Source organism: Gymnoscopelus microlampas (genome assembly GCF_963454915.1).
Source record: "Gymnoscopelus microlampas genome assembly, chromosome: 18".
Lineage (NCBI taxonomy): Eukaryota > Metazoa > Chordata > Actinopteri > Myctophiformes > Myctophidae > Gymnoscopelus > Gymnoscopelus microlampas.
In genome coordinates, this window is record NC_139955.1 from 36,490,407 (window position 1) to 36,514,701 (window position 24,295).

Below are 24,295 nucleotides of genomic sequence, written 5' to 3' on the forward strand. Positions count from 1 at the left end.
AGTACATTTACTCAAGTACTGTACTTTAAGGGATAGTTCATCCAAAAAATAACTTTTTTTCTATCGATTGGTCCCATGGAGACTTGAATTCATGGATATTTCTTAGTTTTTGTCACATTCCTAAGCCAATAATTTGATGACCAGTAGGCAGTGGTTCTGGTAGGAGATACAAAGGAGACTCTTTGTGTCTCCTACCGGAACCACTGCTGGTCATCAAATTATTGGCTTAGGAATGCGACAAAAAGAAGGGGTGACTAATTAATAGACAAATAGTACAATTTTGAGGTACTTTTACTTTACTGGAGTATTTCCAATGTTCAAAACTTTCATTTCTACTCCACTACATCTCAGAGACAGATATACTTTTACTCCACTATTTGAAAATTTAGTTACTTTGTAGATTTGCATTGTTATTACAAAACACACATTAACCATTTCAGCCCCATAGGTTTTGGCCATTTGAAAATAGCAGATCTACAAGCTCAAGCTTGTAGATAGGCTATTTTCAAAATATTTGTTCATACATTTTGAACTTGTTAAATGGGACATTCTGCACAATGAGTACTTTAAGTGTATTTTGATATATTTTGAATACAGGACTTCTACTTGTAACAGAGTTTATACATTGCAGTATTGATACTTTTACTAAGTTAAGAAATGTTGTACTTTTCCCCCACCACTGCACAATTCCCAAATGGTGTTTAAACGTCTGAACTGCCATCACCCTCTTGGGGGTCATCATCATCATGAGTCAGTGACATCATGTAGCCTATTAGTTGATTTGGGTGTAATTTATCCAACTGTGAATACTGTAGTCGTGTGTAGTCGACCGACTCGACCCAGTCCGGGGGCCCGCCTAACCCAAATGGTCCAGAAACGTGTAATCTTTAAGCTTTAACTGCTGCTGATATCGGAAATGCATAACAATATCTATCCACAATATAATGCTCCCTCCTTCTACCTAATTAAGAGGACCCATCGGACCTTTGAAATGATGGGTTTAAATGTTTTTTACAACATGTTTTTCCCCATTAACTTTTACCGACGCTCACATTAAATGAACTTCTCAATACAATACAAACATATTATTTAACGTATTATTTATTGTATTCTGTAAAAATGATTAGAGTAGTAGAGGTTGTGACAACATGGTACATTCCCCTCCAGAAGCCATTCTGTAAACCCAATTCGTCGTACAACGGCGTGGCGCGCCGAAACTAGCCGACCTACAAGCTCACAACGCGTCGCGATGCGACCCGTTGTGAGCTTGTAGGTCGGCTACTTTTGGCGCGCCACACCGTCGTACGACTGAGTCTAACAAACGTAGTATCAATGTTGCCATGTCCGCTTATTATAAGCGACTTTGGGCTTCTTGTTCTGTAAAGTTGCTTGTAAACATTGGTCGTTGCGTTTTTTGGGACTTGTTTCTAAAGTGTAGTTGCTTATTTGGTCTTGTTTCTAAATCTAAAGTGTAGTTGCTTATTTGGGCTTGTTTTCTAATGTTGTTTAAACCAGTGGTTCTCAAACATTTTCATGTTGAGGACCTAACCCCCAAATTAATATGTATTTGTCTGCGGGCCGGACCCCCATCTGAAAACATGTTATGCCAGGGACCCCCGTACAAGATTTGTGTTGAGATGTTACACATTTTTCAAATTTTCCTCAAGATTATTTTTGAAAATAGCACATCTACAAGCTCACAACACGTCTTGTAGATCGGCTTTTTTCAAATAGCTGTAGCCTAGTCGCTTCTTTTGGGCTTGTTTTCATAGACCTGGCTGCTTATTTCTGTCGCAAAAGATGGCAACACTGCATAGTATCCTGTGCAGCTTCCTGGGGCTGCTGCCTGCCTGCCTAGTGAAAGCTTTTAGGAACCATGGCGTCCACAGAGATAGCCAGGCAAGCGGTGAGTAACCTGGATTTATTTAATAAAAGGATACTTTTTAACCGCATTAAACGCACGGAGCCGTGCGGTGAGCTGTGTCCGTCTAAATATGTTTATAAAAGATTATTATTACATATTTACAATCGCGTTTCTTGAATCCACGGCAATTCTGATCATCGCTCCATTGAGTCAAACGTAAAATGGTTGAAGAAGCTGTGCAGAGAATGTATGAGGCGACCGTTATACCGCTATATATATATGAGCCATTCACTTCATTTGTTAAGTGTCTGTTTCTTACTTAAAATTTGTGTAATGATTTTTTTTTAGGCCACAAACTGAAACGGTACCACGTATCCTATGTATGGACCTGATGGTCTAACGTTGCCGTGTGTCTCGTCAGAATAATGCAATGTTAATACCATGCATTGAGCGTTTCAATGTCCCAACAGTTGAGTTCACTCACTGTCGTGATCAATATATTGTTTCATGTCGGGCGTTGTCTGATGATGTGCATTAAACATCAGAGCTTTAATGCTTTCTGGCTGGTTAACGGTATTTTATGTTGGCACTGGCACGTTATTAGGGATGGGCCTGCAATTTGCAATGCACGATTTGCCTCAATCTAACGTTAACTCTGGGAAAAACAAAAGACATGTACAATAGGAGAGGAGTCCTAAGAATAGTGTGAGGACATGTAGTTGCTGCCAGTTGATATAGTTCAGTGGTTCTCAACCTGTGGGTGGGGACCCACATGATTTTTGGGGGGTCCCCAGATGACAGTGAAGTGACAATTTTTAAGACCTTCAAAGAAAGAAAAAAGATAATTACTGCATCAAAAGGAATCAACCATCTATACTGTACTTCTGTAACTATGTACTTATAATTTCCCCTAATAAAAACATTTAATAAAAAAAACATACTATAAAACTGGTCATACATTGGCCAAATTGTCAAATAATAAAAGAAAGAGGCTATTATTGTAAAAGTAGCCAATCGAGCTTGTAGATCGTCTATTTTCACAACATGTATCTGTGGAACCAAGTCAAACTAAATGTAATGCCTAAACCCCTACAATTCCAAGTGCTTGTCAGGGTGGGGTGTTCCCTGTTCACTTCAAATATGATTCTTTTTGGGGGTCGCGGCCTGAAAAGGTTGAGAACCACTGATATAGTTTGTGGCTCAGCTGAGTGAATGAAAGTCACTTGCCACTTGTCTGTATGTCTTTTAAAAGAGGGAATGGTTTTTGGAATGCTGCATGCCGATATTTGTTCAGTCAAATTACCCTCTGTATTTCAAGGACTCCTTCAGCTGTTTTAAACCCAGGTTTAAGCATCCAAATAAAAAAGTGTTTACTATCAGCTATCTAAGTTATTTAATCTGCAAACTCAAAATCTTTCTCATGCTGCCTCGAAATCATGCCTGGAAAAAGCTGTGAGTTGTGTTATATTAAGCCACATAATGGTTGGGTTGGAGAGGTCCAGTCGGTTTGAGAACTATGGCTATGCTATGTAATCTAAATTCCATGCTTTCCTGTACTTCACTGCGTGTATGTAGGAAGCAAGAGAATGGATATGGTCACCACACACACACGCACACACACACTTACTTACTTTTGGGGACATGATTTTCAATCTGCAATCTCAAACCTTATGAGATTGCAGTAAAATCTAATTGGGGACACCAGTTTTGTCCCCAATCAACTGATATACTGTAATGTACAATTTCCCTAAATATATGGCCAATGCTAGGAACAGACACACACATTCACTTACACGTAGGGCTATATTAGACATTTAGCTAACAGTCTTATTCAGAGCTGCAAGCAAGCAACCAAAAGTAAGAGACCAAGGGTAAAAGAAGCAACACACACACACACACACACACACACACACACACACACACACACACACACACACACACACACACACACACACACACACACACACACACACACACACACACACACACCTCTTGACAATCTGGGACAATCAAAATACTCTCATTCTTGCAGTTTTTTTTTCAACGTCACTCCTTCAAGTGAGCAATGTTACCTTCCTGTACATTGTGGTTTCCAACTGTCTCGACTTTGAAAATAGTCAGCACAGGAAACAGGAAGTGAATCAACGAGCACCTGAGAATCTTTGAGAATTATACAATCAAAATGCTTTTAACACTGTAATATGAAATGACTCCTTAGGTTCAATATTCACTAAGCCAAACATTTGCCAAGTTCATGTATGTTGGACACAGGCCTTTACATGTTATCAGGTATGAAAGGCAGTACATAACCTAACAAATGTATCCATTTAATTTAGCCATTTAGCAGACTTATTCAGAGATATAAGTAAATGGCATCAACAAATTACAGGGTAAATGGTCAGTCTTTTTCGATAGTTGGTCGTTTACTATGTATGCAGATATGTTGTTTTGTTAATTTGATTTTATTTTCTCGAACACAAATGTTAAAGAATGTTATTTAGAAGACATGTTGTTTAGACAGATGCTAGTTTTGAATGATGTTTACCTGGTGTCCTAGTTTATTTGAGGCACTACATTGTTCTCTTTGCGCTCTACTTAATATGTGACTATTTACCCTGTCATTTGTTGACTAGGGTTAATGCTTACTCTACTTAGTCTGATCTCGCAATTGTAAGTCGCACTGGATAAGAACATCTGCTAAATGCCTAAATTCTAATTATACGTATTAAAGTAGAGTGCAGAGAAAACAATTCAGTGCTTCAAAGTAACTAGGATACCAGGTAATTATCTATTATCTGTCGAAACAACATACGATCAAACATGCTTAGAAAGAAACCCAAACTCTGAATAGCATAAATAATCATTGATCGCATTGCATGTTTTGCTGATATTTCATATTTGTCTGCAGGGAGAAGGGGCTCGCGCCGTCCCGTTAGCCGGTCATGTTGGCTTTGACAGCATGCCTGACCAGCTGGTCAACAAGTCTGTCAACCATGGTTTCTGCTTCAATATCCTCTGTGTTGGTGAGTGTGTCGCACAAAAAAAACATTTCTCCTCTTTTCCTAAAGGCAAAACAGGACTCATTCACCACCGTGTATGTCAGGGTTGTCCGTTAGCTGACAGCAATTCTATCTGTGTTTGACTTAAATTATTTCTGACTGGTAAACCATGGTTACCATGAATAAAGCAATTCCAGATATGCAGTGCTATGGTATGGGCTGCTGTGTAACATTATAGAGGTAGTTGTAGTGATATGCTTATAGACCTACGTACATATCATTGGTCCATTTTACACTGTCAGAGTTAAATGAACACTTGAGGATTGTACTGTGTGTTCAGCATTAAATTGCATTTTGTACGAGCAAAAAATGGCACATCCGCTGTTGTGAATGTGAGACTTCTTTCATTTATTCACAAATAAGTTATGGTAAGATTAATGTATTAGCGTTGGACAGTGACTGTATAATTTTGTAAACTGTGGTCATAAAGTAATCAAATATTGTGAGGTTTTGTAATAAGTACTACTTAACTGACCACAATGAAACAATTGCCCTTTTTAGAGTAAGCCTAAATTGTTCCACTCAGTTTCCTCCCAATTCCATTGGAAACATCCCAAGAGCAATTACAATGCGTCACTGCAACCAAGCTGCACAAATGTTCTTCTACTCTACGGCTTGTCTGGGGGGCGTGGATATCTGTCATACATCATGGCTGCTTCAGTTGTCCTCCTTCACATTCTCGGTGGAAGACATGCAACAGATGCCTGCCTCATGCACATGCACTGCACACACAGTAGCATGAGCGTCTTGTGCTTACATGCATATTTTGGTGCAAATTGTTTCTCATAAGTTCCTGAAACAAACAAGAAATGTACAATTACAAGTGGTTGACATTGGCACACTGAACACTCTGTTAATATTTATTTATTTACCTCTATTCATTTGTTTTTGTGTTGTCATTTAAAAAAAAATCAAAGTCTATCTCATTACCCACTGTATGATTCATTTGTTCACCTTCCTTGATCGAAAGAAGCAGTTATATAGTTATTATAGTATAATAATGTTGCTGTTGTTTCAAGTTATTGTGGCACATCACTGTGTTGTGCTTTATTCATAACTTTACCAAAGAACTGGGTATAGAAGTCTAAAGCACCCATTCATAACTTTATCAAAGGAGTCGGTATAGGAGCCTAATCGCTTTTCTTTCTAAAGTTTGTGTACGTGGTTCAAAATGCAAGCAGTTGTACAGTAGTAAAAGCATCATTCAAATACCTGAAATGTGATCTCTAGTGTAGGGATTTATTTTCATATTATAAACAGAAACTACATGTCCAAAGGCAGCAAACAAAGATGAGTCATTCCTTTAGGCTGTATAATAGTTCCTATTTCTCCATCAGATTTTCACAGCTGGATTTGGATAATTTAATTCAATTCTCTACTTGTACAGCAGACTGTGCTACCACTCTGACCAAAACGTTACCCAGAGGTCTTACTCTTTTCAAGAAGACACTGTAGTACTGCCAAGTTGCTGTGATGGTGAAAAACGTCTCCACAGTGACCTGAGGTTTACAAAAGGAAGTAGAAGGGAAAGATCTGGCCCTAGTTTCCTTGAATTGGAACACGGCAAGAAGGCCAGTGTAGAATTAGCTCTGATGACCGAAAATAAGTTTTCCTACAGGGAAAGCAGGGGAGCTGAGTGCGTCAGCTGACAGCCTCCAGCTGTGAAACAATGTCAGAGTACATCAGTGCGTCAGCTGACAGCCTCCAGCTGTGAAACAATGTCAGAGTACATCAGTGCATCCATGAGTCAGTGGCCTGCTTCCATCTCTATGACTGGAGCTTAGCAGAATCAAACTGTAAACACAGAATGACCTATCTGTTGTCCTGGTCAGCAGCAGTATGTCTTTGTCAGTCTCTCTATGGGTCACAGAACAATTTGAATGTAGTAGCATTGTAGAATTGTATATATGCTGATTAAATATGTTAACAATTTCAATCGCTGATTCATTTTTTTTAAAGGCTTTGTGCAGGCCTACTTGCGCTTGGAGCAGTATGAACTAGTATAATATTTAGTACTTTAGATGTTATGTATTTGTCATATTCGGCTACATACTTCTATTACTGTTGAATTGAGCGCCTTTTCTTTTTTGTTTTATTGTAATCTCGTGCTTACATTTACACATTCTATTTTGACTCTATCATGGTGGGGTATGTGATTTTAATAGCTTGCATGCCATGCATACTGTATACTGGAAAAGCACTGCTTCTGTGTACGAAGCCGTTCAGATGACACTGTAGGTGACTGTGTGTTGTTTGTCTTTCCCAGGGGAGACAGGTCTTGGGAAGTCCACTCTCATGGACACCTTGTTCAACACCAAGTTTGAGGGCGAGCCCACCCAACACAACCAACCTGGAGTTCAACTCAAGTCCAACACGTACGAACTCCAGGAGAGCAATGTGCGCCTCAAGCTCACTGTCGTCAACACTGTGGGCTTTGGAGATCAAATCAACAAAGAGGACAGGTGAGAAAGCTCATAATGGTAGTAATTATGGAATAGTGAATATAAGTGCCTCAGGGGCGTATTATAGAGCAGCTTAATATCGAGCATCTGATCAGTATTATCTCTGTGCAATCTCTCAGTCATCATGTACTATATATTCTGTCAGACAGAATGAATAGAGGACTATCAGATTTAACCCTGGAGACACAGAGATTACACTGGGTATCACTGAGCAGTTTCCCTCTGCAGAGCTAAGAGGGGCTTTCCAGTACCAGGGCCATCTCCACACAGTATAACATTTTCTATTAACACTCCAACCCAGGTCATGGGTAAAAACTCAAGACAGTTTGTAAAGGCGCAGTGGTGTTCAAAAGGTTTTGAAGATAAACCTGCAATTATGTTGCAGAATACTTACACATGCACAGCAGGGTTTACCTTCTTACTCATTTTTAATTGCTGAATTAAGGTCGATGTCATGTCAGTGACTCAAACGACGAGGAAGTCCAAACTTATAGATCCTTGAGGTGACTTTGGTGAGGTGTTAAAAATCAAAATAATTGGTAAATGTTTATGTATTTGATATGACATGAAAATTGAATGCATCCTTTTGATTTAATATGTTAGTGAATGTATTATATGTCTGATTTGCAGGTATTGAGGTCTATTATTTTAAATTGAATCAGGGAATCTGCTTTGTTTCTTTTTATTTTTGTAATAACATTTTCTATTTACTTTTTATTTTTCACAGAAAGTTGTGGCTTTGTTTCTTTTTGTTCATGTGGTATAAAGTGTGATTTTAAGACCAGTTTGCAATGAGTGAATAGAATCACCCGTTGCTCAATCACAGAGCACAGAAGCAGCAGATGAATATGATCAATAATATTTGGACTTATGTCATGCCCAAGTAGCGATACAATCAAAGGTTCTCCTCTTTAATATTACATTATGGGAAAACAAAAAACAAAAAAATAACCATACCCGGCAGTCAATATTGGAAGATTCCTTATTTTATTGTATGTTTTTGCAGTGTGATTGTGGTGTGGTCATGGCCAAACAGTAATGTTGTATATATTATAATATATAAATAGTCTTATGAAATTTGTAAGACTCACTGTATATTATTTAATCAATATTTTATTAGTGACCCTCCATACAGCAGACCAAGAGGCAACTGCTTGGCTTAAGGACTTTGAATTCGCTAAATAAAATGTAATCAGTACAAAAGCTATCTCATAAATGTTTGGCATGTTAGTGGCTCAGATTTCCTTTCTAAAACCTCCACATTTTAACTGTAGTTCTCCTAGTGTAAAAGGAGGAATCTAGTCAACCTACTTAGCATATACCCATGTATTGGAAGGACCTCAGTGGACATCTTTACCACTAATATTGTCCTCTGAGCTTGATTATTAGCTCTTCTGGTCAGTGGAGATCAGAGCGAGGGGTGTTATCATGTGAGACCTGGCTCTCTAAAAACCCCAGTGGCAGGCTGCTCAGTATGGCCCGAGGGAAAGGTTGTGCTAGTTACAGAAAGACTCTTGTAGGTCAGCACGCCCAAGAGCACACTTTATATTAGGATCAGATTGTTTGTGGCTCATAAAGGGGGATTGTGGACAAACAGTATTTTGCCTATGTCATGTGAACAGCGTCAAGCTGTGTGTGTGTGTGTGTGTGTGTGTGTGTGTGTGTGTGTGTGTGTGTGTGTGTGTGTGTGTGTGTGTGTGTGTGTGTGTGTGTGTGTGTGTGTGTGTGTGTGTGTGTGTGTGTGTGTGTGTGTGTGTGTGTGTGTGTGTGTGTGTGTGTGTGTGTGTACACACGTGTATGAGCACACACAGGGTAGGTGGTGGGGGGGGTATATCTTTGGCAACGGCAGTATTCCTTTGAAGCATCATCTGGTCTATGATGTGTGCGCTCACTGATCCTTCACTCATGGTCTGCCAGCAGAATCTCTTCAGTTTTTAGGGTTCAGTCGATTCCTTATATGGACCCTCACTTAATCTAGCTGGAATATGCCGTCCCCCACTCCAGTTCCCTTTGGTTTAAAGAACATTGTAGTTTAGACCCTCACCAAGCAGATAATGTCAACTTTACAGAATAGTGTAATCTGTGAAAAGAACAAAACTGCTTAAGACAACAAAACAGAGGAGTGAAATGGTGAATCACAAAAATATGTTGTGCATATGTAAATGTGTTGTGTAAAACAACTCTGTCCTCTTTATAACTTGTTTCAATCCTCCCTCCTTTACAGCTACAAATCCATTGTGGAGTTCATTGATGCCCAGTTTGAAGCCTATCTGCAGGAGGAGTTGAAAATCAAGCGCACGCTACACAGTTACCATGACACGCGCATCCACGCCTGCCTGTATTTCATTGCTCCCACCGGACACTCCCTCAAATCTCTGGACCTGGTTACCATGAAGAAACTGGATAGCAAGGTGAGCTAACTGCGGGGCTTCTTTTTGCAACCGTAGGCTTGAAGATTAGTCGTAAACTACTGCTGAACATGGATAGACGCACCACAGCGTCGATATAAATCCATTTAGTGATCATGTGTCGCTGGAGGCATTTCCACAACTGCTCCGGTCGCGGGTCATAAACTCCCCCACGTGCCGACCGCTAGCATACAAATTGCTTCCAGCCTCGTTAATGTGTCGGTGTAGGTCAGCTGTGAAATGCAGTCGTCTTGGTGACCGCGGCCTCGTTTCCCCGAGGTTCCGCCCCCTAAAAGCCTCTGCAGACCTTACTGGCTTTGGAACAACGAACCCCCTCAATGTTTGCCAGAGCAGATGCACCCACCGTCGAGCTCTCGCCACACTGTGATCCGGAGTAGAATCTCCCCTGTGTACACAGTCACACAACCCCTAGCATCTGTCTGTCCGGTACTAGCATCCCTCGCTAATAGCTAGGAGGAGCCTATGGGGAGAGAGCCAGAGAGGGCTGCAGGGCATGGAGTGGGATGGAGTGGGCGCTAAGGGTACACTCAAACCATCACTTATGTGTGGGAGGGAAAGTCTTTCTCTTTTGTTGAGCAAATGGTGGGTGGCTGTTAGAGTACACCATCCTATACCTCCCACCCACACACATATGCACTCATCCATGCTTTAGTCTAGTAGTGGCTAGTCAAACAAAAAATGCTCTGAATCTGACTCGTTTTTGTTTCCTCTCACTTTCTCATTTACTTTGACTCACGCAAAACACGGTTACCGGAAATGCTTTGAACAATTATCGAACTGTTACAATTAACGCTATGTTTGGAGAACTCTCAGGAGACACGAGAGCATGAGATGGAGGTTCACTGCCATGTGTGCTATTTTTATCTTTGTGTTCAAGGCCGATGAGATGGCGTATGATGAAAGGGCACTTGAGTGTAAGTAAGTTAGAGTTGGAGGAGGCATTGATTTCTAATATTTCCAGCTTTCAAATACTCTCCTCCTTTTAAAACCACATCTCAGCATACTGTGGAGCCCAGAAGAAAAAAAAAATATGGAAGTAGAAGTATGTTTTTTAGGGAGATGAGACTGCAACGTCCCAGAATCTATTAATATTCTCTCTAGAGAGGCTAAGGTCTGCTTAGGAATTTACACACACTTAACTCAGATGTGATGGAATGACACAATAGCAGAGGAGAGGCTGACATATTACTGCCTCCTGGATGACTAAATGTGACAGACAAGGGCCAACGCCAGTTTGAGATTGTTAAACACTGAGCAGATGTCATTTGTTTATGGTTTATGATTATTATTTGTACGCTTAACATGGTTGGAAAAGATTAGTTTTATATTTCTTTTTTTTCTTTCCAAAAATACCGGAGCTATTTTGGTTTTGTAGTCTTCTGTTCTGTGCATTAAAAAAAATATATATTTATAGACTTCACAGACAGGGTGAATAAAAATAGCAGCAGACGGTTGCTGCATATCTGAAAGCATTATAATCAACACTGTTTCTTTTTGTCTCCCTCCCCTGACAGGTCAACATTATTCCAATAATTGCGAAGTCAGATGCCATCTCCAAGAGCGAGTTGACCAAGTTCAAGATCAAGATTACAAGTGAGCTTGTTAGCAACGGTGTCCAGATCTACCAGTTTCCCATTGATGACGAGTCAGTGGCAGAGTTGAACTCCACTATGAACGTAAGGCTGGGAACTTCTTAACTGGTTTCATTGTTTGTTTTTTAGGATTTAAGGCTTATAAGAATAATAAGAATAATAATAATACTACATCAGACTTATATAGCGCTTTTCTTAGTACCCAAAGTCGCTTTACAAAACAAAATAAACAACTTTTTTAGGAGAGAAAAAGTTAAAAGGCTAAAAACATTAAGCTAAGACAAAAAAGCAAGTCTGAAAAGGTGGGTTTTGAGGGAGGCTTTGAACACTAGGCTTTGTATTCATCCTTTGTAAGAACACGAGTACCATTTCTAGGGTCAGATAAAAATGAATGTTTTTAATATATGTATTATAATATATAATTACTAATAGTGCAATATAATATATGATATAATAATATATGAATGAAAACATTGCAATGCAGATTTGATTGAATCCCAACTTCTTAAGAGAATACAGCAGTGTCACTTGCCACAACTTTCATGTGCGTAAACCGAAAATGGAAATATAGTACATGTGATTTGGACACAGAACAAGCACCATCTGTGTCTGCTCCCACTGTCAGGAAGTCACGCTAAACACTCAAGTCAGCTCACGCTGCCGGAAGCCCAGAGTGTGGGAAATGGCCTTTGCTCACTGTGAGCTAGGGCTCAGCTAACCCTCCATGAGACATTGTAGCGAGGAAACTGCTGTTCCTTTGCTGACTCCTTTAGTCTGTTTGCTGTTGCCCTGCAGTCCTACCACGGCCACACAATTATGGGAGGTCAGGTCACAGACCCATCTTTGGGGTCATATCACTCACGACAACTTTCTCTAGTTTTTACAAATTGCTAGTCCGTCGCTGTCAGAATGACTTATTGTTCAGTACCTCATGTCGCATAATCGAATTCCCTGTCACACTTTGCTGCCCTCCTAAGTGGTATGTAAGCATATTCACTTGAAACTAAACGTCCCTATTATGGGCATGGCATAAAAGGCGAACAATCTGCAAAAATAGGAGAACAATTGGCTATTTTTGCTTTATGTACTACAAAGATATATAGGGTTTAAGTGGTTAAAGGCTGCAAAAATAGGCTAACAATTGGCTATTTTCGCTATATGATGTACTACAAAAATATACAGGGTTTAAGTGGTTAAAGGAGCACTATAAGCTATCCCTGAAGGTTCTTCCTGGTTGAGAGTGAGACTAGTTCAACTTTTGCTGGATTGCATTGTAAGGTCCTCCAGTAATGGGTTAAAATAACCATTACATTTTTTTGTTCCATCAAAAAGCAACACGATGCAGTCTCGTACGTCATTTTGTCGCATTGCAAATCTCAGTGTGAACAGTTCCTAATCCTGTAAACGCAATCAATTACCCAGGTATTAATTCAAACACCCCTGTTCAGTATGCATTATCACAATTCAGGTGTTTATTACATGTAGGACTCAGGTGTGGCAGACAGGCAGCACACTGATAGCACTCCTTTTTCTCTGCTTCACAGGGCCATTTGCCTTTTGCCGTGGTGGGGAGCACGGAGGAGGTAAAGATTGGGAACAAGATGGTGAAGGCACGGCAGTACCCCTGGGGGACAGTGCAGGGTAAGCCTGGGTCACGTCGCACACAGGAAATGAGTGGGAGATCCCTCCCTGTATGGACCTCCTGCATAGCTCCCTCCAACAGCTGCAACAGGCTGCAGGGGATAACTGCTGTTTATGTGTTTATGAAATCAATGCATAGCAGGAATCAACCTTTTATGTAGAGAAATATTATGTCTACATCAGTCATCACAATAATACGTTAATAGGTCATGGGAGTGTACTGGGAAAGGTCAAGGATCTAGAATTGGGCTATAAGATACCTCTCTCATGTCGGATGTTTCCTTGTTTATATTATATCTTCTGTGTGTTTGTGTATGCAGGGGCTGGTGTGCTGTGTAGAAGCACGAGGCTTTCCCAGCATGTAGAGCTTAAATACAATAATACTACCCTGAGGCTGTGTGTGTGTGTGTGTGTGTGTGTGTGTGTGTGTGTGTGTGTGTGTGTGTGTGTGTGTGTGTGTGTGTGTGTGTGTGTGTGTGTGTGTGTGTGTGTGTGTGTGTGTGTGTGTGTGTGTGTGTGTGTGCGTGCGTGCGTGCGTGCGGATTGTTGCATAGGCAGTGTGGTGCTCAGTTTGATCTAGAATGACACTCGATAAGGCATGACAACATTTTATCTTGATTTGAACGTGTCCAGATCATTACCTTGAACACAATGTGTGTTGTAGCTCCGTTATGCCACCATTCTCTGCACTCATTACGGCTGCAACTATTGATTATTTATTTTGCGATCATTCTATCTATTGTTGTGTTTAAAATAATTTGTAAGTGCTTTCTCTGAGTCTTTATTGATAATGAGCGCGACGACATGCAGCAAATGGTCTGGCCGGCCTGGGAATCAGGCATTAGGTATGCGCCCTAAACACTCGGCTATCGGGTGCCCCGGTCTCTGAGAGTTTGACCGCAAGATATTATTATTACTATAATGATACACTGCAATACGCTATAGAATGTATTAGAAATGTATGAATGGAGCCATCCCCAGAGCTATTCCTTTGGGGAACCATCCCTGTGGAGAATGTGAACAATAATGCGTGAGGGACAGACAATTAGCGAAAACTGTCCGTGGCATAGTGCCAGAGAACTTCAACCACATGAACCCTAGTGTGACAATCGGCTATTTTCAGGAAAAAAAGGGAGCAGACCTAGTATTGAGCCCTGGGGGAACCAGATCAACTTAAGTATAGGGTTTTTGTTAAGCCCTGGATACGCATCGATGCGAGTGGCTGGATAATCCATACAGTATTATGAAAAATTATATTGGGATACTCGGTTGCTTTTATTTTCTTGTACAGCCATAGAAAAATGACGTGTGGATGGTCATGTTGTGTCCCCAACAGTGGAGAATGAGAGCCACTGTGACTTTGTCAAGCTTAGAGAGATGCTCATCAGGGTTAACATGGAAGACCTCCGGGAGGCGACGCACGCGCGTCACTACGAGCTGTACCGCCGCTGCAAACTGGAAGAGATGGGTTTCAAAGATACAGACCCGGACAGCAAGCCCTTCAGGTAGGGTATATCGATAATGTGACGATATTTGGGGGATTTATGTATTTTGGTTCTTTCAAAAGCTATTTACTTAAAATGAATGTTTGAAAAACAACAATAATATGGATATAATGTCCAAACACTCTAACATTGATTGTTCATTTCAGAGGATTTAATCTGGCCTTTAAGACCGACCGACAATATGGTCTCATATCACGATATTGATATCATGTCCCAGCTCCAAGCACGTCTGTGAATTGGCTCTGCAACAGGGTTTTCAAACCTTGACAGTATTCTTTACACTCGCTCTTGGCCTGTGCGCCGCCCAGTCTGCAGGAGACGTACGAGTCCAAGAGGAACGAGTTCATGGGTGAGCTACAGAAGAAGGAAGAGGAGATGAGGCAGATGTTCGTGCAGAGGGTCAAAGAGAAGGAGGCCGAGCTCAAGGAGGCAGAGAAAGAGGTGTGTGCTTGACATTGATGTGAAGCTTGCCTTTGAATGTTTTTTTTGCGGCGTGGCTCTGCAGGAGTCTAGCCGTCTATTAACCGTCTGTCTGTGTGTCCAGAGCTAATCTCGTAAACCACTGGACCGATCAGCGCCGTATTTCTTGTGCACACTGACAGTTGGCCACAGAAGTACCTTCATTCATTATATTTCAATATTGAACTTCATTGCTTTAATGGAAGTCAATGGCGCTCTGATCGGGCTGAAACCATATTTGGAGTCATAGATTATTGTCATAGACGACTGACGACACAAGCCCGGCCACATCAAGTGCAAGATCCACATTGGAGCCACACTGTTCCCATGTGGATCCCAAGATCTACTTAAATTGATTTGTTTTTCTTGCTCCAGCCTTTTCGCTGCTCATGCGTTTCCCTGCTTTCCTCTACCGCCCCCACATGCAGCTGCACGAGAAATTCGACCGTCTGAAGAAACTCCATTCGGACGAGAAGAAGAAGTTGGAGGACAAGAAGAAATCCCTGGACGATGAGCTCAACATGTTCAAACAGAAAAAGACTGCCGCAGAGCTTCTGCAGAACCAAGCCCAGCAGGCCGGCGGCTCCACCACGCTCAAGAGAGAGAAAGAGAGGAAAAAGTAAGTATGCTTGTTCCTCCCCTGCCACTACCTGAGCTTTTGTCCTCACACCTCAGCAGGTGCAGGCACCCATCGCCAACTGTATGGAGAGATCGGTACAGTCTGGATACTATGAGCTTAAGTGGAACAGTAAAACACACTATGCCACTGTTTAAGTTTGCGGAACAGTATTCTTTGTCTTACTTGGCCATAGCAGGGTACATGCCAGTGTAATGAATATCATGGCCCCTATGTGTGAAGTTGTTTATGCGTTTGTTTACGTTTGGACCATATGGTAATCATCGAGTCTGTTTGGCACTTAGAATGTGTAGCCACTTGGCAGACGCACATATTAATTAAGCTTTCCATTTAACTTATGCACATTGTGCTTTTGCCAGAGGGAGAACAATTTTGGTCTGTCCTGTTAATGTCATCGCGTACTTAGTGGTTTCTGTCTACCCACACCGAACTGACTACAATTTGTGTGGAAATAAGTCCTAGAAGAAGGCCTGGGCTGGACGAGTGATCTAACTAGATTCTTTCAGACTAATGGTCTAACAGTCTTAACAGTTTTTTACTTAATTGTGGAAGATTACAGTTCCAACCTCATCTTATGAAAACGATTATAAAGTATATAATGCTGAAGTTGAAACCAGCAGTGTGTACTGGCTGAGTGGCTGTCTATCTGACTTGAAGAATTCTTTAGCTGTATATGAACAAAGGGGACAGAGAGTGGCAAGAGTGCTGAAAATTGATCTGATATCCACTTGAGAACTGTGTAGGATCAGAGTTGGAACTTGAACTTTTTGGTCATAAAAGGGGCTAATGTATTTTGCTCAGAGCATGTGCTCTCACTGCTCTGTTATGGTTAACACATATATTTTTGTCATTGTTGGCCCTATCATGTTGTTAATCAGTCATGATTGTGTATTAAAGCTGAGGTGACCCCCTCCACTGCCTGTTAGAAAGGAAGAAGACATTTGCACTGAGAAGGTTCTTTGCATTATTTTTTCTTTTAATTTTTCCCCTTTGACTAATTTCCTTCACAGCCACTTGTCTTTGCCGTCTGCATATTCCACTTTTAACTGGGCAGTTGTGCTACGTTGGGCTCTTTCTCACCTCTCCCACTTTGTCTATTGGTCGCTGATCAAAACAGTGAATGGAGTGAACCCCTTGAAGCCGCAATCCATTTTAAATGAACAAAACATTATTTTGACCAATCTGTAGGTAGAGTAGGGGTTGATACAATCCTACTATAAATGTACAACATTTCTGTCCGTCTATATATACGTCGGTAGTTCACGTATCTCGAGATGTCAAACTCGGCATGTGCATCATCGAGTATTTGAGGGAGTGCGGTGCCCGTTGTCGGGTTGGGCGGATAGGTGGTTGGAGATCCGGTTGTCCAGAAACCATAATCAGACCGATATGCCCATATTTTAATAGTTATTTGTATGTGCTTATTGTACTTGTAAAAATAGAGTTTGGTGTGGGTGATGGTTGATTTAAGCTGTCTCACCTTTCCTGAATCCAGACTAATTGGAATCCATGCTGGGTGTGACTGTACGTCAGTAAATCAGTCATCCCCAAAGAGTGTGTGGGAATGACAGACGGCTTATCAGCCACACCGAACGCACACTACTTTCACAAGTACAACAGTAGCATAATGAAATAATGAAATAACTAATCCAAAAATTAAGGTATTCCCATTAATTAGAAGGATTAGATCTCTCAAGAGATTCATGGAGTTTTTAAAATGAGTGGAGTTTGACGTTGAATGGGCTTGAATCTCTATTGAATCAGGCAGCTTAAAATCTGTCTGGCGTGTGCACAAAAGCCACAGTAGATGTGAAAATGACCCCGGAAGTGTTTTAAAGTGACGTTCCCCTTTTTAAGTGGATATGGTCTTCCATTTTTTTAATTTTGAAATCCGTAAAAGACAAATGAAAGAAGAACAAAAAAAGTTAATCAATTCTCATTTAATCCACATTTGACGTTTTCTTCAGCTCCCAAGAGGCTTTGCATTTTGTGTATGTATACTGTGTGAAGTGCATGTGTCACCTATATTGCATCCATAATGTTTTCCAATTAACTCCTCCACCCACTTGTTGCATGCGTGCTGAGACATTTGTTAAGGCTAATGTTAAACCCAGCTATCCTCTGGTCGCCAGAAACTGTTGTTAACACTCAAAAATATCAATTGGATATCACCAGAGAGACTTAAGATGGCAAGAGGGCAGTTATTCTAAAATGCATTTAGAAATGGACACAATTTGGTGCAATTGCAATAATTCAGGTATTTGAGTTGCATCCCTACACATATCACTCATTGGTGACATCTGTTGCAGCAGCTGAACAGATCATCATTGGGTTGGCACTGGTTTTTACTGTCTCTGTGCCAGCCTCTAAATCAGACAGTTTATTAGCCCCCCACCCTAACACTCCCTCATTTTGATTTACTGCCCCATCTGCCCTCTGAATCCACAACAATCTGCTATTGTGATCCAACCCAAGTCCTTCCCTTTACCCAACCCTGCTGTCACACAAAGAGCCAATTCAGGCCTGAGCGGAAGGGACTACACTACAGGGTCATGCCAACGCAGCGAGTAGCCTCAGGGCCGAGCCTTGTTTATTGGGACGACATGTTTTGTTGGTCTCGCAGACATATGACACCCCCCTCTTGTGTGGATAGAAAAGCCAAATCCACAGAGAGATATGTTATTTGTTGACACTCAACCGCTGGGGAGGGTAAGAGGAGGGGGGAGGGGGGAAGGACTAGACGGAAGACATCTGCCTTGCAGTCTGTAAACTCCTCAGCCAGCTCAGCATTGCTCACAGTGATGAAAGGTTGAACCGTCTGCTGTGTCACTGATGTTAGTAGAGGCTCAGTCAGGATAGTAAAGGGGAAAAAAACAGTGGTGGAAGAAGTATTTAAATATATATTTTAAAGTAAAAGGCATGTATTCAAAATTTTACTTAAGTATTGACATCAAAATATACTTACAGTACCAAAGTAAAAGTATTTCTTATGAATGGCGATTTCACATTTTTGTTGTTGTTTGTTTTGTTTTTAAATGTGTCACAAACTTTTTCAAAAGTAGCAGATGTTCAAGCTCACAACGAGTCACAATGTCGCAATGGTTTGTGAGCTTATAGATCTGCTATATTTGAATAGCCAAAGTATGAAATAGGACTGACCACGTGCTCAATGTAAGTTTTAATAATCTAAATCTGCAATGTAACTAGCAACAAAACATTTAAAACAATTGTTGTAAAGTAAAATATTTCCCTCTGGGATGTTGCGGAGTAGAAGTATAATGGAAATACTCAAGTAAAAAGTATCTCACAATTGTACTTAAGTAAATATACTTAGTTATTTTCCACCACTTGTAAGAAATGATTATGACAGATTATATTGGAGTTGTGATTTAAGCTACCTTTTGTCAGTATAATGATGCTGAAAAGTACTTTATCACAATGCATCTATTTTAGTTACAAATTATTACTATAACCTCACCGCTGCACCCTCATAACTGCTTTCAGGGGTAAAACCTTGAGTTGACCTCAACATGCCGTGTAGTTCCTAGTTACTAATCAAAATGTGATGTCACTGGTGTGAAACGGTATGTGTAGCAATGTTTTTTTTTACCTGCTAGAAAGCAATAACAGCCCCTTCTCTCTCATTTCCAGTTGAGGATTCCTGTGTAGAAAAAGTGCTCCCTCAGCCTGCTGTGAATGAGTGTTCACCCCATCAACCTTGCAGTGCCCTCATCCCCTTACCCCATTCCAACCCCACACATGTACCTCTGCTCAGTGGAAGAACCCTGCTGCCATTTGAATGGAAGCCTTTTTTTTCAACCGCATTCCTTTTTTTTTTTGCTGAATGATGCTTGTCTTTTATATCATTTTGTGCAAGCTATTATTCAGATGTTTCGTTTTTTTTTATATATGAAAAGTACCTTTCTGTTCTCGTGATTTATGTTGAGTTGTCCTTTGCATGACTAAGTGTGCTTTAACATTAACCTACTACATGACTGGAGCCTGAAATATACCCCACGCATATATGCAACCGTGGACGCTTCAAGCTATAATGCGAGATGGATTTCACGTGTCGTTGCATTCTGGTGTGTGTCACCTGAAAAATCTGAATGTGACGCAAGCATCATGTGTGTTGCAGAGAGGCTTTCTATAGCGGGCAAGAACAGAATGAAGCTGTCTGTCTTCATGGATTTGTGTTCTCTTCTGCTCTATCTTTTATCATATATAGCAGGCAATAGTTTCAAATGTAACCGTGTGGGTTTATTACCTCCACTGGTGCAAAAGAGCGCACGTCGAGTATGTTCACTGGGCCGCCGGGCCAGGCATTGTCATTTTGCGTTTGCATACTTGCATGCATGGAGTATGTTTCAGGCTTTAATGTTGTAATGGACAGAAGCGTGTGGTGGCTAAGGTGAAACAATCATCAGCCGGTGGGCGTTTGCTGATTACAATACAAATAGTCAGACTTCAAGGACAATCCAGGATAACCACTGTGCACATTGAGTGAAAGATTTAATGACCTCTCACTGCAGGAAAAAAAACAAAAACGCTATGGATGCTCTGATAAACTTAATTAGCACAGATTAGCAGTGGCAGATATTCCCTTTTAAGAATGAGTACTAGAATAGAATGTAAAGTTTATGAATATTTGTAAAGTGGTGTGTGGTTGCTTCACCAGATTAATAAGCACGCAATCTGCGATGAGGTGTGACCAGCTCTGTTTGCGCTTAACAATTTTGTACCAACGAACCGACAGTGCCTTATACTAGCTGTGTGGTCACAGCTAAAAAGTGAAAGACCAAATTGTGATATACTTAACTATTGATTTGTCTGACTCTGCACAGAAATGGCAAATCACTGAAAATAAAGCTGTGAATGGGCACCGCAGAGGCCCACGGTAACTGTGCCTTCATATTGACTGGGTGCTCCAGCAAACACAATCCAAACCAGCTTTCTGGAGCAAGAGAAATAAAATATTGTATTGTTGTCACAATTCAGTATGATGTGTTGCATTAACCCAATGAAAGGCAAAGAAAATAGAATAGAACATTTTACTTTATGAAGTGTAGGACCTTTCTTCTCAGATCAATTATCTTTCTCAAAAATATCCTGTGATGTCCAAATGGAAATATAACTATATTTTTAAGAAATATAGAACATGCTACTATTTTAGTTAACTCAATCTGCAACTCCAGTTGCTCCAAATACAAATGATTCTATCCAAACATCCTTTGTTGTCTTGGTCCTAAAGAATTCACAGTAGAATATTCAAAATAAGTATGTAATTAATTTGCTATCTTAAATTGTTCGTCATCACATTTTAACATTAGCAATATGTGAGTCTTTGCTTTATTGGGATTCGTCACGAAAAATGGGCCTTGGCAGATATTGTTTCATTTTAGCCTTATGCATGAGTAGATGTTAGCCTAATCTCTTTCCACCTCCTCCATACTTCATTCATGTCATGTGCATATAGTACTTATATTACTCTTCACATTTGCACTGTTTACACAAATGTGAAGGAAAGAAATATATATATATATATATATACTGTATATATACGTGTATATATACACGGTATATAAAGGTCAGTGCAATTGTAACTTTCTTTTTATATTATACGTATATGAAGGCACTGTTTTTCGCTATACGGTTAATCAAAATCCTACAGGGATATACATACAGCGTTTGTATCAGTATTACAGAAAATATTTTATCAAAGAAAATAAAGGCCAATTTTTCACGAAATGTTGCAATTGTGGCCATTAATCATTGTGTATTATCATTATTTTAATATGAATGACCTACAACTTGTTTTGCTTGTGGTTGTGTTTTATTTTTCTAGTTTTAGAAAGCATGCCAAAGTTGGGGCTGTTTAGTTATGTTTTAACAAGTATCTTTTCCCTCATGTCCAGAGTTCTTGATGACAACATGGCTTCCAAGAAATCTCAATGTTTTATAAAACATCCCATCATCCCCACAGTATAACCAAACCATGCATGCTCATTCTATAGTATGTGGCAACAATGGGTATTAGGTGGATAGACAAGAGTGGCATTTGAGTCAGAGACCATCTGTTCATCTTAATTTTGTGAAGTTAGATATGATCTAGCCATGGGTCATCCTTGGGTTACATTTTGTCACACAGGCCACCATAAAAGAAATCCACCACAGGTTATTAATTGTGTTTCATTCTTCTAGGATCACGGAGTTGTAGGATGTGCCTGGGTGGATATGCACATCAATAGGACTGGCATTGCTTTCTCTTAATCTCCTTTGCTCACTGTGTGTATTTATATTCACTTTTTTTGCAGTAATCCCTGGCTCTGCACTGAGTAGGTCCTCAACCCTCAAGCTTTGCTAAGGGACCAGCCTTTGCGAGTATTAAGAATCCCAATTGTGACCTGAGGCTTTGTGGACCCCATGCCTCTGGGTTTCTTAACCATTATCTTCTCTGCGTAATATGTCCTATAAAATATTTTCCTTTTGTTTATATTCTGCTTTTCACAGCTGTTCTAACTTCACATGCTCCTTGTGCAACTTAATTCTTGCTTATTGCTTTTGCCTATGCCTATTTGTATTACTGTAGTGTTTTTGATGTGGTTATCCAAATGACAAATAACACTTGGTTTTTGTAAGATAATATATATATATACACACACACACACACACACAGGTCAGATGTTAAATAGTCATTTTCAATCTCTTCATAGTGTTTCGTTTGTATATTTTGCTCATTTAGCTTAGATAACACTTGAAAAGATTAAGTGTTGACCACTAGTGTGAGATAATGGCAAAGTGCTCTCAACATAAAGAATGTATTAAACTGCATAGATCAAATTAAGCAGTGCCATTTGCAGAATCTATACGATCCTATCACCATAAGACTTACCTACTGTTTCAGCTGTAAACTCTTATGTGAATGTCAAATGTATGTTTGCTTGCTGATATTCCTTGCATTTCAAGATCTTCGCCTTCTGCATTCCGAAGTTCTTATATGCGCCCCTGCTTGGATATCTCCTCTAACTTGCGTTTCTTTTTTTTGTTTTTTCCTGTCTTTGTCTCTCTATAGCTTCTTTTAATCTGTTTTGGCCACCTGAAGAGGGGATTGCAGCTTCAGCCACAACTAAGCACCCAATTCCTCTTCCTGTCTTTCTCATTGCATCAACCTTTTTTAAATAATCTTCCTTCCTTCTGCTTTGTTGTATATGGTCTTATGTAGGCTCACATGGTATTTTTGACCATAGAGGTTTTTGACCAACTTATTCAGGTGTATCAAGGCGAGGTTGAACCCATCACCAACTGAATTTGCTATTATGTCTTACTAAACACAAAGAGACTGCTCTTGTGTGATTGACAATTCATGACAATGAACAAGTCATCAATAATGCATATTTTATGCAATTCCATGTCTGACAGTTCAGCTAAAACATTTATTGGATTTTTTCCCCCACACAGAACTGCAATGACCTGCAATATGTTTGTTTTTTGTTGTGTCGCTTCTGAGGTGGTAGCTTATGCCACGCATATGTATGACACTTCTCAATCTATCAAGGCCTGCTAAGGAAAGTGATTGACTCACTCAATAATGTAGAATTGGATAGGGTTTATTTTTATTGGAAGCCATTTATTTTAGTTGGAAGTTATGTTAATTGGATAGCATTCTTGATCAATAAAAAACACCATATAACCAAAGCAGGTTAAAAAATAAAGGTTTCTATCTCAGTCAAAAGCCAAAGCAATATTTATGTTGAGCACTATTTTGACTAATTACTTTGCCCCTGCTTGAATACCATGTAGGTCACATCCAGTGCCCTTTTACACATTGTGCTTTAACAATCACCAGCCTATTCTGTATTTTGCATGCATATTCTATTTACTTTATTACTTGATCTTGACCCCTCTCCTTGTTGTTTTTGCCCTTATCTCAATTTGCTGTTTTATTTCATATTCATTGCTGTTTAGTTTGTCCAGTGGATTTCACAAAATGTATATTTGCTCTGTGCTATATCAGTATCCTTTTCTTTCCCAAATATTACTATAAGATGGAGTTGGTCCAAATCCCAGATAAATACTGAAGAATACTCCTGCATTTATATAATTTATAATGATATATTTTGTGTATTGAAGTGGAGATTTGTTGTTTATGAAATATGATCTTTGAACGTGAACTTCTTTCAGTGTAAAGTAACATTTTGATGTCAGAAATTGGCATACATTTTCTAGCATCTGCCATCACTTCTTGTAGTCATATACCCTTCCACGGCACAAATTACAGTATTACAGTATCTGACTGTAGTTGGATTCCGTTGATGTACATTTTCAATAAAATTGTGAACCAAATGCCTGTCTGTCTTTCATGCCCAGCATTTAAGCCCAAATATTTTCTTTACATATCCACGTTTTATAGGCTTAGAAACCTCAAAGTGTATGTACTACGTACCATTCACTGGTTTGATAGATGGTTAATAGTGTGCCTCTTAATTCAGAGTCAGACTTGAATCCAGAGAGTGAACCGACAAGAAATCACACAGCTTAACCATGTGTACTGTATGTCATGTAGGCCTAGTCATGACCTTTGTGTCCAGCTTTTTGTCATTTTGAAAGGTCCTGTGTATGAAAGGTGCAGCTATACAAATAATGTAAT

General features: G+C 40.0%; 1 protein-coding gene across 4 annotated transcripts; it reads left to right on the forward strand.

Moving 5' to 3' along the window:
• The first annotated feature begins 1,813 nt into the window (after window positions 1-1,813).
• septin6 (septin 6) lies at window positions 1,814-23,991 on the forward strand. Of its 4 annotated transcripts, XR_014599560.1 has the most exons (11): window positions 1,814-1,906; window positions 4,773-4,887; window positions 7,190-7,385; window positions 9,610-9,796; window positions 11,329-11,490; window positions 12,951-13,047; window positions 14,384-14,552; window positions 14,861-14,993; window positions 15,440-15,630; window positions 16,546-16,602; window positions 19,300-21,396. XR_014599560.1 is itself a non-coding variant. In XM_084041590.1 (10 exons), the coding sequence occupies exons 1-10, from the start codon at window positions 1,877-1,879 to the stop codon at window positions 21,985-21,987; spliced, it is 1,305 nt and encodes a 434-aa protein (XP_083897716.1). In that variant the 5' UTR covers window positions 1,814-1,876; the 3' UTR covers window positions 21,988-23,991. The 4 variants fall into 4 exon arrangements, 3 of the variants coding, with proteins under 3 accessions (XP_083897716.1, XP_083897717.1, XP_083897718.1); XM_084041590.1 differs by lacking the exons at window positions 16,546-16,602; window positions 19,300-21,396 and adding an exon at window positions 21,963-23,991; XM_084041591.1 differs by lacking the exons at window positions 16,546-16,602; window positions 19,300-21,396 and adding an exon at window positions 22,721-23,991.
• Window positions 23,992-24,295: the final 304 nt, after the last annotated feature.